At 53.6% G+C, this 14,895-nt stretch overlaps 2 protein-coding genes across 2 annotated transcripts; both read left to right on the forward strand.

Annotated features, from left to right (window-relative positions):
• Positions 1–252: 252 nt before the first annotated feature.
• On the forward strand, positions 253–1,618 carry N7517_000354 (Gfo/Idh/MocA family protein; the record flags this gene model as incomplete). Its single annotated transcript, XM_056718084.1, has 3 exons — positions 253–359; positions 414–547; positions 618–1,618. The coding sequence occupies 3 exons, from the start codon at positions 253–255 to the stop codon at positions 1,616–1,618; spliced, it is 1,242 nt and encodes a 413-aa protein (XP_056582219.1).
• Positions 1,619–2,780: 1,162 nt separating this feature from the next.
• Positions 2,781–14,655, forward strand: N7517_000355 (Acyl transferase/acyl hydrolase/lysophospholipase; the record flags this gene model as incomplete). The annotated part of the gene is made up of 5 exons (XM_056718085.1): positions 2,781–3,722; positions 3,793–4,132; positions 4,187–6,778; positions 6,844–9,789; positions 9,842–14,655. 5 exons carry the CDS (start codon positions 2,781–2,783, stop codon positions 14,653–14,655), a joined length of 11,634 nt encoding a protein of 3,877 aa, XP_056582220.1.
• Between the last annotated feature and the right edge of the window lie 240 nt (positions 14,656–14,895).

Below are 14,895 nucleotides of genomic sequence, written 5' to 3' on the forward strand. Positions count from 1 at the left end.
ATCTGGTTTCGATGGACTATATTCGGTCATATTTGGCGTTTGAAAGGTTCGGCGTCAAGTTATTTTGTTATCAGATAGCGACATTGTTACAGAAGGCCGATGGTCAAAAGTAAATGTAAAAGTATTCAACAGCATTAAGTGCTATAGTTTTATTTCACCCTTTTCCTTGGATCAGTGAATCTATTGTCCAACTTTTAAGACAGAACAGTGCCCTAAGTCTCGCGCAATAACCTCTATACAAGCTTGAACGAGATGTCTGTCGGACAATTGATGCGTCTTTGGTGGGCGTTTGATCCACCCAAGGTTGAGAAGAGCAAAGATGCCCTTAATTTTGGTATACTGGGAGCCGCGAATTCAGCGTGAGTGCCCTGAAAGTTGGATAATCTCTCTTAGCACATACTGACAAATGGCAGTGGCATGACCCTAACCATTCCCGCCAAGATGCATCCCGAAGTGGTCCTCTACGCGGTGGCGGCCCGTGACCGAAAACGAGCCGAGGAATTCGCGAAGAGCAACGGTATCCCAGTTGTTAAGGATACCTATCAAGGTTAGTGGATCACCGCCTTTTATTTATACCCTTCCCCCTCAAACTCACTTTATTAACCCTATTCTGTTAGAAATCCTCGATGACCCCAATGTTGATGTGATTCTCATTCCTCTGCCTAATGCTCTGCACTTTGAATGGGCCGTAAAGGCCATCAAAGCCGGAAAGCATGTTCTTCTTGAAAAGCCCTCCGTGTCCAATGCTAAGGAAGCCGAGGTGCTTTTCAACTTGCCCGAATTTGATCTGCCCAACGCACCGGTCATGCTCGAAGCCTTCCACTATCGCTTCCACCCCATTTGGTCTATCTTCCGGTCGCTGATCACTCCCGCTGATGTGGTCCACGTGGATACTTATTCCATGATTCCCTGGTGGTTCGTTAGCAAGGACCACATCCACTTCAAGCACCACCTTGCGGGTGGTACCATGATGGGGATGGGCACTTACAACTTTGCCGCGCTACGTCTTATCTTCGATGCCGAGCCCGAGGAATGCTTGGTCGCCGATACCAAGGCCTTCACCGAGGGTATCCACCACGACTGTGACTACGAGTTTAAGACCAAATTCCGCTTCCCCAATGGCGGAATCGGTGAGGCATTTAGCACCCTCCAGGGCCCAAGTATCTGGCACCCTTCATACGCCACAGTTACGCATAGGCAAGTTGAGGTTGCGGATGATACCCTCCCTGATTCCCAGAAGAAGTATGTCACACGTGAGGTGACAATCAATGGCTGGATCCACGCTGTCTTCTGGCATCGGATTGATGTCAAGGAATCTTTTGAGATCCGTGACAAGGCCAGCAACAAGGTCCTCAAGAAGTGGACTGAGAAGAGATCACAGAAGGCCTACAAGCCCCGTGATGCTACAGGAGAGATTTCCAAGCTTGACGGTGAGGATCACTGGATGTCGTTCCGGTACCAGCTGGAGCAATTTGTGAACCGGGTTAAGGGTCGTCCGACCCAGTACTGGGTTGACAGACAAGACTCCCTGAACCAAATGAAGATGGTTGATATGGCATACGAGAAGAGTGGACTAGGACTGAGACCTACTTCCAAGTACATAGACCAGGTCAACTAGGTACTCAGTTTGCGAGGGCTGTTGATGGACCGGGGGGAATTAGCACGCAAATTTAATAAATGAAACTGGCATTTTCTTTGAAATTACTCCATCCAACCCGTAGGATTCTGTATTGATGTCCCACGTGGAGAACGACTCGGGAACTATAGAAAGAATTAGAGCCTAGCTAGAACATGACACCAAGATGCCACGTGGAAAGCATCGCCCACCGAATTCTAGGCAAGTCTGGTCAACTGGCTACTTCTTGACTATCTTGACAAAAGCCATAACCTGAGAAGATGTTTGCCTAATCCGGCCTTCGGGTCCGGCGGTATGGAAACGAACAGCACAAGCTCAAGAGGCCGATTATGCACGGGTAGCCTAGCGTGAAGATAGTAAAGAAAAAAATTTAAGAAATGGGGTCCACGAGGGTTTCCTGTGATGACTGTAGGAATAATTACGCCTAACGTCCATGAGTACACGCCATTTACCTCGACAAGGAACCCTGAGGATTGGATAAATGCCAGGAGGTAGTCCCACCTGGGCAGAATATACTAATCACGTAATACTGTAAGAAATATTCGCCGAAGGATACATATGTAGCTAGGCAACGTTGGTTAGCTGCATATGTGTAGCGCGGGAGGTTGAAAAAATACGACCTTCCCCCACTATAAACTTTCGGCGGACCTAAATCCTTCATGATAAAGGTATCGGAGAATATAAGCTGACATGAAGAGTTCGTATCTGAAACAAACCTCTATTCGTCAAGCATTGCGGTGCGTCGGGGCCCACCCGCCTGTCGATATCGTTGAAATCGGCGGAGAGTGAGAGGGCTTATGGGGGCTGGACTAACCTTAGTTCGTGGTCGGCGATAATCGTGATAGCTAGCAATGAATGGAACATCTGTGCACTGCTGAGAGCTTCAGTAATAATAGAGCTTGCTGCCGTTGGAGTTATACAGGAATTCATCTACGGCCACACCTATGCCATAGAGGATCAACGCTTGTCTATTGTCTCTTCCCTGTTCCCTTTTTATTTCCATCTCCATTACCTGACCAGGAAGAGCAATTGCGTTGCACCTATACAACTATACACACAAACACATACACATACACACGCACACACGCACACACACAAACACACAAACACCAAGTACCAACAATTAGCCATCATCTTGTCAGCGATGCCTTCAACACAACCCGAGGCTATCGCTATCGTGGGAAGCGGTTGCCGCTTCCCCGGAGCTGCAAGCTCACCTTCCGCCCTGTGGAAGCTACTGGAGAGCCCTCGTGATGTGGGCATGGAAATCCCCCCAGACCGATTCGATGCCTCGGCCTTTTTCCACCCGGATGGCAGCCATCACGGCACATCCAATGTTCTCCGATCCTACCTTTTGGAGGAAGACGTGCGTGCGTTTGACGCAGCTTTCTTCAACATCAGCCCTAACGAGGCAGACTCCATGGATCCCCAGCAGCGTATCTTGCTGGAGACCGTGTATGAAGCCCTCGAAGCGGGTGGTCATACAGTCGAGTCCCTGCGAGGATCTGACACCGCCGTTTACGCCGGAACCATGACCGCCGACTACAATGATACCCTTACCAGGGATCACAACACCATGCCCAACTACTTCGCAACTGGCACAAATCGTGCAATCATCTCCAACCGAGTCTCATACTTCTTCGATTGGCATGGTCCCAGTATGACCATTGACACGGCCTGTTCGTCCAGTTTGGTCGCCTTGCACCAGGGTGTTAGAACCCTCCGCGCCAGCGAATCGCGGGTCGCCGTGGCATGCGGCACTCAAGTGCTTCTCAATCCCGAGATGTATATCGGTGAGAGCAAGCTGACGATGTTGTCGCCTAACGGCCGCTGCCGCATGTGGGATGCGGATGCGGATGGATACGCCCGCGGAGAGGGCGTGGCAGCTGTCGTATTGAAACGACTGAGTGATGCAATTGAGGATGGAGATCACATTGAGTGTATTGTCCGTGAGACTGGTGCCAACCAGGACGGCTTTTCGAATGGTTTGACCGTTCCCAACTCCAATGCCCAGTCTGCCCTCATCCGTCAAACCTACAAGAGAGCTGGTCTGGACCCTGCCAATAATCCTCAGGACCGACCGCAGGTAAGTAAAAATGTCTCCAGGTGCCGTGAAAAGGGTTGCTTGACCTAGCGCGCTGACAAAAAAACAACAGTTCTTCGAAGCCCACGGTACCGGTACTCAGGCAGGAGACCCAAAAGAGGCTGCCGCCATCCACGAATGCTTTGGCCGACACATTACTGACTCGGAGAATCCCCTGTATGTGGGATCGATTAAGACCATCATTGGCCATCTTGAGGGTTGCGCGGGTCTCGCTGGTGTTCTCAAAGCCTCTAGCATGATCCAGGCTGGGTCTTTTGCCCCCAACCTGTTATTCGAGACCTTGAACCCTAAGATCGAACCGTTTTACAACGGCCTGCATGTGCCCACGAAACTAACACCCTGGCCCACCTTGGAAGAGGGAGTTCCTCGTCGCGTCAGTGTTAACAGCTTTGGTGAGTATTGAAACCCCCTTAACGCGAGGTTGAGCGTGATGCTAACAAACACAGGTTTCGGCGGTACCAACTCACACGCGATTTTGGAGTCGTACGAAGCCCCAACAATCACGGGCTCCTCTGGCCCAACATTAACGCCTTTCGTATTTTCAGCTGCATCTGAAGGATCTTTGCTCGCTCAATTACAGTTCTTTTCCGAACACCTGAAGACCCATCATGATACCATCGATATCTCAGATCTGGCGTGGACGCTGCACTCCCGCCGAAGCCAGCTGTCAACCAAGGCAGCCTTCTCGGCCCTGACTGTTGAGCAGCTCGCGTCTAAAATTGATATCAAGTTGGCCGAAGTGACGCAGAACTCTGCGACCGCTGTTGGCCTCCGATCCAGCACCAAAACTGCTCCTCGCCTGCTTGGCGTGTTTACCGGCCAGGGTGCTCAATGGCCAGCAATGGGAGCGCACCTGATCCGCTCATCAGAATTTGTCCAAAAGAGGATCCAGGAGCTTGAGGACTCATTGAATACGCTTCCAGTGGGTGACCGTCCAGCATGGAGCCTCAAAGAGGAGATGCTGGCTGGAGCCGATACCTCCCGCCTTGCTGAAGCTGCACTGTCGCAACCCTTGTGTACTGCAATCCAAGTTGCCCTGATTGATCTTCTACGGGCAGCTGGAATTACGTTTTCTGCTGTTGTGGGTCATTCCTCTGGTGAGATCGCTGCAGCGTATGCAGCCGATTTCATCTCCGGCCACGATGCGATCCGCCTTGCGTACTACCGTGGATTCTTTGCCCACCTTGCAGGCAACGAAGCCACTGGCCAAAAGGGCGCCATGTTGGCGGTTGGTACCTCATGGGAGGATGCACAAGATTTCATCAACTTGTCCACCTTCAAGGGCCGCCTGACTATCGCTGCCCACAACTCCCCCGCCAGTGTGACCTTGTCGGGAGATGCTGACGCGGTCGTTCATGCAAAGAAGGTCTTCGACGAGGACCGGAAGTTTGCCAGAGCTTTAAAGGTAGACACCGCTTATCACTCGCACCACATGTTGCCTTGTGGAGAGGCCTACGTCAAGGCCTTGCAAGCATGTGGCATCCGAATCAACCGAGAGCGGTCCAAAGCTTGCTCTTGGTTCTCCAGCGTTACGGCCTCCGCCGAGCCAATGGAACCGATTGACGATCTCCTCGACGTGTACTGGAGGGATAACATGACCAATGCAGTGCTCTTCGCAGATGCCGTCAAGAATGCCGCAGCCAGCGACGAACTTATCAACCTCGCGATTGAGGTCGGACCTCACCCGGCCCTGAAAGGCCCAGCCATGCAGAACATCTCAGAGGTGCGGGACACACCAATTCCCTACACTGGTGTCCTTAGCCGGGGGAAGAACGACATTGAGGCCTTCTCCGAGGGCCTGGGTTTCATGTGGACCCATCTTCCACAGTTGGTTGATTTCCAGGCATTTGAGAAGGCCGTGGCTGCGGAAGGCTCTCGCCCTCCTAAGTTGGTGGCTGGGTTGCCCTCATATCAGTGGAACCACGGGCGCTCTCACTGGAGCGAGTCGCGCATATCGAGAAAGATGCGCACGCGGAAGCATGGCCACCATGAGATTCTTGGTTTCCTGTCTACCGATTCTAATGCACAGGAGCTGCGCTGGTTGAATGTGCTCAAGCAGTCAGAGATCCCCTGGCTGACCGGCCACCAGTTGCAAGGCATGACCGTCTTCCCAGCTGCAGGCTATATCGCCATGGCGCTCGAGGCATCGAGACACGTTGCGGGCAACAGACAGGTCAAACTTTTCGAACTGCACGATCTTTCCATTCCCAGAGCTCTCACATTTGAGGATGGGGATAACGCGGGTGTCGAAACGCTAGTCACGCTTACGGGAGTCAAGTACCTCCCAGACCAAACCGCAACTACACAGTTCGCTTGTTACTCCGTCCCCGTTCTGACGAAGGGCTCGGACCTGGATATGGAGCTCATGGCCAGCGGGACGGTCAAGATCATCTTCGGTATTCCAGATGTAGCAGCACTGGATCGTCTGCCAGTGACCGAGAACAACATGGCCGCGATTGACCCCGACCGTTTCTATGCCGGCCTTGCCGAGCTAGGTTACAACTACGGCGGCCCATTCAGAACCATGTCTGGAATGAAGCGCAAGCTCAACCAGTCTTCTGTTCTGGTGGACTCCTTCCCTTACAAGGATTCGGATGTTTCCGACTTCTTGGTTCACCCAAGCACGCTCGATGTGGCCTTCCAAGCATCAATCCTCGCATTTTCAGCCCCCGGTGATGGACGACTTGGGTCACTCTCCGTCCCGGTCGGGATGAAAGCCCTTCGCGTTAACCCGGAGGTGTGCGCTTCGCTACCTACTTCCGGGTCGAAAGTGCCTGTCATCTCAGCGCTTGATCCAGAATTCGAGGGTTTCTCTGCCAGTATCGATCTTCTCGACCAAGATGCCGGAAACTGTATGATCCACGTGGAGGATATCGTGCTCCAGCCTTTTGCTCCGGCCACCGCGGCCGACGATAGCGTGATGTTCACAAACACTAAGTTTGGTTTCGCGCTGCCAGATGGAGGCGCTGCCACGAACCTTTCGAGTATGGTTGCGCAGGTGACACATCGTTATCCACACGCGCGTATTCTTGAAATAGGTGAGCCTTCTTCCCCTGCAATTGAATTATGAATGCCCTTCTCGGGTGTGCTAACTAGATACAAGGTGCCGGAGCAGGGGCCGCCACAAAGTCGATCCTTCAAAGTATCGGCGGTAAGTATTCCTCATATAACTACACTGATGCATCGGAGGACTACTTTGCCAGAGCGTCAGAGTTCTTCATCGCGCACAGCGACAAGATGATATTTAGTCCCTTGGACATTGAAAAGCCACCCACTGACCAAGGATATGAACCTCGCTCCTACGATATCATTATCGCATCTAACGCGTTGTCTGCCGCCAATCCGCTCCACACGGCCTTGAAGAACGTACGAGAGCTTCTCAAGCCAGGTGGATATCTCCTGCTGTCGGAGCCCACCAGCGCGAGCGCGGTTGGTACTATTTCTGAAGGCCAGAGCGATGGCCGTACAGCTTCATCACCTCTGACATTGGGGATCTGGCATTCTGCCTTGCGCAAGGCTGGATTTGGCGGAGTTGATGCCGCCACTCCGGATATGGACCGCGCCGATGGGTCGTTCTCGGTTATGGCGTCGCAAGCCGTGGATGATCGAGTGCACTTCCTGAGACGGCCACTCTCCGCCTCTACGCCACCCATTCACATCGAAAGCCTGGTCATTCTCGGAAATGGAACTCTCGAGACTGTGCGTCTTGGCGAGGAGGTGGTAGACCATCTTGGACGCTTCTGCGGCGAGACGACCATTCTCAATGGCCTTCCTACTGAGGAGGAGGCGCTCGAATTGAATCCAATGAGCACCTTCGTCAATCTGGTCGATATTGACTCTGCCATCTTCAGGGATATGACACCTGAAAAGATGGACGGCCTGAAGCGCATGGTGGAGCTGGCCAAGCACATCGTTTGGGTCACGCAAGGCGCACACACTGACCACGCGTACCACATGGCCAGTGTTGGATTTAGCCGCACCGTTCAACAAGAGGCTGCACATATCACATGGAATCTTCTCGATGTGTCTGATCTGCAGCACAATACATCCAAGGCTATTTCTGAGTATCTTCTGCAACAGAGCGCCCTCGACGCGTGGGAAGCACCCCCGTCGGCATTGGGAGATAGAGAACACCGTGACTTTGCATTCCTTTGGTCAAAAGAACCCGAGGTGTTCCTTGATCACGGAAAGCTGAAAATCCCTCGGCTGATGGTGAACACAGCGCAAAATGCCAGACTGAACTCGTCCAAACGTGTCATCACAAAGACAGTGCCAATTTCTCACCCCAATATCACCGTCATCTCACCGGCGGCAGATGTACCGTCCTCTCTGGTGGAGCTTGTTGGTGGCAAGCCTAAGGAGTTCTCGGAAGATTTCATCAAAGTCGAAGCCTCGACCTTGATGGCAGTCCGTGTCACGCCTGATATGTTCTTGTACGTCGGAGCCGGCAGAGGCAAAGATGGAAAACTGCAGGTCTTCGTCTCAACTACCAACTCTTCCCAGGCAGCACCAGTTGCGAGTGTACCAGCAGATGTGGAGGCCGATGCGGACGACCTGCTTGTCTCTGTTGCGAGTGAGCTCATCGTTAGCTCACTGCTTGATCAAATCCCCAACAGAAGTCACATGCTGGTTCATTGCTCGGGTGAAGATCGTTTCCTCGCTGCGGCCTTAACCAAGCAAGCCGCCGCCAGGGCTGTCGGTGTGGAGTTCACATGCGATGGACAAGACAAACAGCGAGACCCGGCATGGATCACCCTGGATGTGCGCACTCCCAACCATTGCGTACGTGAGAGACTTCGTCAAATCATGCCCACGCACTTCCTCGATTTGACAGCTACACCTTCTCTCAGCGAGAGCGGTTTGCGGGTCGATAAATTCCTGCCCGCGCGCTGCAGTCGCATCAACCCGACTAGTCTCTACCGACACCAGTCCTCGGCACTTTCTCAGTCCTATGACCACGCCGCCCTGGAGCGCCTACTCAAAGATGCCGTTTCCCGTACGGTTGTCTTCCCAGGTGGTGTCCAGGACTTGGTTACTCAGGTTGACCGCGTAAGCGCGCTCAGCTACAAGCACGCCACATATGCTGTTCACTGGCCTGTGTATGGCTTTGTCGAGATTGAGGTGCGCCCTCTCGAAGCCGAAGCTCTCTTCTCTAAAGACAAGACGTATATTCTCGTCGGTCTGAGTGGTTCTATGGGACAGTCACTCTGTGAGTGGATGGTCTCGAATGGAGCGGGATGTGTCTGCTTGACGAGTCGACGACCCAAGGTCGACGAGGACTGGCTGAAATCCTTCCGTGGAACAGGCGCCACCATCAAGGTTGTCCCCATGGACGTTCTCGACAAGGAAAATCTGCAGCGTGCTGTAGATGAGATCCGCGCGACCTGTCCCCCAATCGCCGGTATTGCCAATGGAGCCATGATTCTTGAGGACCAGCTCTTCTCAAATATGTCAGCTGAGTCGATGCAGAGAGTCCTTGGGCCCAAGATTGACGGGTCCAAGAATCTGGATGAAATCTTCTACAACGAGGACCTTGAGTTCTTCGTCATGTTCTCATCCATCGCCTGTGTCTTCGGAAATGTTGGCCAATCCAACTACAATGCGGCAAATGCCTTCATGGGTGGCCTTGCCAGACAACGTCGCAGACGTGGCCTCGCCGCTTCAGCCCTTGATATCGGCCAGGTGACAGGCATCGGATTGATTGAGGCAGCCAACCAAAGCGTCCACGATCAGCTCAGGAAGCTCCGATTGGCGCTCGTCTCGGAGACTGTTCTCCGTAAAGCGCTTGGTGAAGCGATTCAAGCCGGTTACCCAGGTCAGAATGATTACGACTACATCCCCACAGTGACCACCGGTGTCCGTATCTACGGTGACGATGAGAAGGACGAGGTCACAGGCCCGTGGTTCAGCAATTCATTCTTCTCGCATATGATTCGTCAGAGCGACACGTCGTCATCAGGAGCTGACGAACAGGATAAGAAGTCCCTTCCTGTTCGCCAACAGCTTCCGACTGCTACAAGCAAGCAAGAGGCTCTTGAAATTCTGGAAGGTATGTTCTTCGAAGTGCAAGATTATATCATGGGAAGCTAACAGGAACACAGATTGCCTGGCAGCGAGGTTGCGCGTTTTGCTACAGTTGGGAGATCAGGAAATCCATCACGATGCTCCGCTTCTCGAACTGGGCATTGATTCCTTGGTCGCCGTGGAAGTGCGAACCTGGTTTACCAAGGAGTTGAAGGTAGACATGCCGGTTCTTAAGGTAATTGGAGGCGCATCTCTCGCTGAGCTGTGCCAAGGAGCATTTGAAAAGCTCCCCGCGGAACTTGCTGCATCCATCGGAAGCGAAGGTAAGGATGCTGAGCCCACGAAACCCGCTACGACCGCGCCACAGCCTCAGCTGCCGCAGCCACGGGTTGAGGGATCCGTTTCAGACTCTACCTCGTCATCCGGGGACAACTCGACCTCAACACCCGGTGAGAACTCGACCCCAGACAAGCAGGCGGCAACGACATTGACGACAATGACCACACCGTCCGTCGTTTCCGACCACGACTCTCCTGAGACTGCTAAGCAAGCAGCATCCCTAGGGAGAAAGTTCCTCAAGAGTGAGCGTCTCTCGTTACCGCAGTCACGATTCTGGTTTTTGCGACACCTCCTTGAAGACCCGACAACCCCGAACGTGGTCTTCCAGTTCCATGTCACTGGAAACTTGCACGTTGGCGCCCTGGAGAGAGCCATCCGCACAGTGACAACCAGGCACGAAGCCCTACGGACGTGCTTCGTCGAGAATGAGAACGAAGCTGGTGAGGCTTACCAGAAGGTGCTGCGCAGCTCCCCGATGCGACTCGAGCGCAAGAAGGTTGCTTCTGAGGAGGAAGTTGCTGCCGAGTATAAGACACTGAAGGAGCACGTGTTCGACCTGGAGAATGGCGATGTGATGCGCATCCTTCTCCTGACGCTCTCATCTGGAAACCATCATTTGCTGATCAATTACCATCACATTGTCATGGACGGCGCCAGCTTTAATATCTTTACCGCAGATTTGGAAAAGGCTTACAGCGGCCAATCTCTCGGCGCGCCGCCAGGGCAATATCCTGCTTTCTCGGTGGCTCAGCGACAGGCCCTTGAGAAGGGAGAGATGAGCGATGAGCTGACCTACTGGCAGGGAGTATTCCCCGCTGGTGAGCAGCCTCCTGTCCTCCCCCTCCTGCCAATGGCTCGTACAAGCTCCAGAGTGGCCATGAAAGGTTTCGCTGCCCACCAGGTGGCTATCAACCTCGAACCCGAGTTGGTCGCGCGGGTGAAAGCCGTGTCCAAAGCACAGCGTTCTACGCCCTTCCATTTCCACCTCGCCGCATTCAAGGCCATGCTCTTCTGCCTCGCCGGGGAGCAGACCAAGGACCTGACAATCGGTATTGCCGATGCCGCCCGCAACGACAGCAGCGTGGAAGGCAGCATTGGTTTCTTCCTCAACCTTTTGACCCTTCGATTCCGCCGTCAGAACGATCAAACCTTTGCTGATGCAGTTTCGGAAGCAAGGGACACGACCTACGCAGCGCTGGGGACGTCGCGCTTGCCGTTTGATGTGCTGCTCACGGAGTTAGGCATCGCTCGTTCTTCCCTGCACAGTCCTTTCTTCCAGGCCTTCTTGGACTACCGACAGGGTGCCCAGCAGAAGTACCCTTGGGGTAATTGTGAATTTGAATTCCAAGATGTCCACCCTGGACGTACGGCGTACGACATTACATTGGATGTGACTGAGTGGAATGCTACAGACACGCTCGTGATGATTCGAGTACAGACGAGTCTTTACGACCTCACGGCGGCGAATCTGTTGCTGAAGACTTATGTCAACTTTCTTGAAACTGTCACCAGCGATGCGTCGTTGACTCTGGAGGCTACTCCCATCTTTGGACAAGAACAGCTGACCAAAGCGGTCGAGGTCGGCCGTGGTGAGTCTACTTTTCATCCCCTTAGGAGTGTGCCCAAGAAAGAGAACACTACTAACTCTGAGACAGGTCTCAATCTGACATCTGACTGGCCCGGAACACTCCCCCTTCGGATTGATCAGATTGCCGAGGAGCACCCCCGCAAAGTCGCCCTGATGGATGGCACTGGTAAGGTCCTCACGTACTCTGGCATGGTGAACCGGATCGAGGCTATAAGCGAGGCCTTGCAGAATTCTGGTGTCCACGAAGGCTCTCGAGTACTTGTCTACCAGCAGCCTGCAGCGGACTGGACATGCTCCATGCTTGCCATCATGCGCATCGGTGCAGTTTATGTGCCATTAGACCTGCGCAATCCGTTGCGTCGCCTCGCCACTGTCGCCAAGAACTGCGAGCCTCTCGCCATCCTCGCCGATGACACCACAAATGTCGATGCCCTGCAACTACAGGCAGAGGCACCAGAATCCAGCATCATCAATGTCTCGGGTCTCCCGGAGGCAGCCGCGGCTCACATCCCCAACGTTTCAGACGCAGAGTCCACCGCAGCGATCCTGTACACCAGTGGCTCGACAGGTCTGCCTAAGGGAATTGTGGTCACCCACGCAGGTCTCCGAAACGAGATTGAGGGGTATACCAAGTCTTGGGGACTGGGGGCAGAGCGCGCGCTTCAGCAGAGTGCGTTCACCTTCAACCACTCCTCAGACCAGATGTACACAGCCCTCTGCAACGGAGGTATGGCGTACATCGTTCCAGCTGATAAGCGCGGCGATCCAATTTCGATCACCAAGATCATCCAAGAGCAGGGCATTACTTATACTAAGGCGACGCCATCCGAATACTCGCTTTGGATGCAGTACGGTGGCGACACACTTCGACAGGCAAACAACTGGCGTTTCGCTTTCGGCGGTGGTGAGCAGCTCACCACCCTCGTCACCCAGGAATTCGCGAGCCTTAATCTCCCACAGCTCCGCTTCTTCAACTCATACGGTCCGACGGAGATCTCCATTTCGTCGCATAAGATGGAGATCCCTTACCGCGAAACAGAGAAGTTGGTAGATATGGGCCGTATTCCATGCGGCTTCTCCCTCCCCAACTACTTCACTTATGTTGTGGATGAGCAGCTGCGACCAGTGCCCGTTGGCATGCCCGGAGAGATCTGTCTCGGCGGTGCTGGTGTCTCTCGTGGATACCTCAAGAACGAGGAACTCACTGACAAACACTTCGTGACGAATCCGTTTGCGACATCTGAAGATATCGCCCGCGGCTGGACGCGCATGTACCGCACTGGTGACATCGGCCATTTGCAAGAGGATGGAGCAATGGTGTTCCATAGTCGGATGGCAGGTGATGCTCAGGTGAAGATCCGTGGACTTCGGATTGAACTGAGTGATATCGAGAGCAACATGATCTGCGTTGCGGATGGTGCATTGAGAGAGGTTGTCGTCACGCTTCGTGAGGGTGATTCACCGTTCCTGGTCGCCCATGTTGTCTTTGAGCCCAAGCACAACGTTGCGGACAAAGATGCATTCCTGCGGGACTTGCTCGCTCGTCTCTCCCTCCCCCAGTACATGATACCGGTTATGGCCATCCCGCTCGACAAGTTCCCTCTCAGCAACCACTCCAAGGTTGACCGCAAAGCAGTGCAGGCTATGCCATTGCCTGACCGTGTTCTTCAGACACAGGACGATACCGAGTTGACCGAGACTATGGTGCAACTCAGGCACGTGTGGCGGGAAGTCTTGGGAAAGAACGTCGACAAGCTTGGACTTGATCTGGGACCTTCAACTGACTTCTTCATCGTGGGAGGCAACTCCCTGTTGGTCATTCGTCTGCAGGCCTGTATTCGCCAGGCCTTCAATGTCGCGCTTCCCCTCGCCAAGCTCCTAGGAGCCAGTGTCCTCGGCGATATGGCGCGCAAGATCGAAGAAAGCCCGACCGTCGACCCCATTGATTGGGAGCAGGAAACCACCCCTCCAACCGTCCCCACTTTCCTCCGCGACCTCGCCCCAAAGACCCCAGCTACAGCCAAGACGGTTTTAGTCACAGGTGCGACGGGCTTCCTCGGTCAGTCCATGCTCCCGCAGCTTGCGGCAAGGTCTGACGTGGCCGCGATTCACTGTGTTGCCGTGCGAGACAAGCCTCGCGCACGTCCGCTCTTCTCTGCTTCAAACGTGGCCTATCATCCAGGTGACCTGTCGCTTCCCCTTCTGGGACTGGGATTGGATGAGTTCCGCCAGCTAGCAAGCCAGGTGGATGTCATTCTACACATGGGTGCTGTAAGATCATTCTGGGACAACTACAATGTGCTGCGCCCAAGCAACGTGCACCCAACCAAGGAATTAGCCAAACTGGCCTCCGTGCACCAAGTCCCCATTCATTACATCTCGACGGTGGGTGTCCTCCCGGAGCTGTCTATGACAAACGACGCCGGCTCTGCGGCCGCTTTTGTGCCCCCCGCGGATGGAACGGAGGGCTACGTTGGCAGCAAGTGGGCCAGCGAACGCATCCTCGAGCGCTCTGCTGAGGAACTGGACGTCCCATCATCCATCTATCGCTTCCTACCCGCCACGCAACAAGATCCCGTGGAGAAACAGCGACTGATGGATGCGTTTATTCATTATGTCGACGCATCGAGCAAGGTGCCTGACATGAGCGTCTGGGCCGGCCGCGTGGATCTGATCCCCACCGAGCAGGTTTCCCAGTGGCTTGGCGATTCTGTTACCGCCGCACCTGCTACTACTGCTATGACCAAGTTCTCGCACTACGAAAGCCCCCTGGCTGTCCACACGGATGAGCTCAGCGCTTATATCCAGCAGGAGCGAGGAGACCGGGAGGGTCTGGAGTCGATGCCGGTTCTGAAGTGGTTCGGACTGATCAAGTCCCTTGGCTTTGACTATCTTTTGGCATCGCAGGAGGCGACTGTCGGTGGCAGCGGTGAGAATGGCCAGGTCCTTCAATCGCGCCGATGAGGAAACATTAGCTGTTGAATTTGTTGATTCGTTACTTTAGCCGTGCGATTTCTCTTTCGTTTTGTTTTGTTCTGGGGCCTATAATATGTCTTGCCCATTTTTTGTTTTTTTTATTATGTACCTGGCTCTAGACTGCGAAGCCTATAGATTGTTCAGTAGATTTCTACTTAATAGAATCCACTTTCTTTTACTTCAACTTTATTTACAGGTAATCAGTTCTGATATAAAAACTGTTGCGTA

The sequence above is a fragment of the Penicillium concentricum genome (assembly GCF_028827145.1).
Source record: "Penicillium concentricum strain IBT 3081 chromosome Unknown utg000001l_segment0_segment0, whole genome shotgun sequence".
NCBI classification, from domain to species: Eukaryota; Fungi; Ascomycota; class Eurotiomycetes; order Eurotiales; family Aspergillaceae; genus Penicillium; species Penicillium concentricum.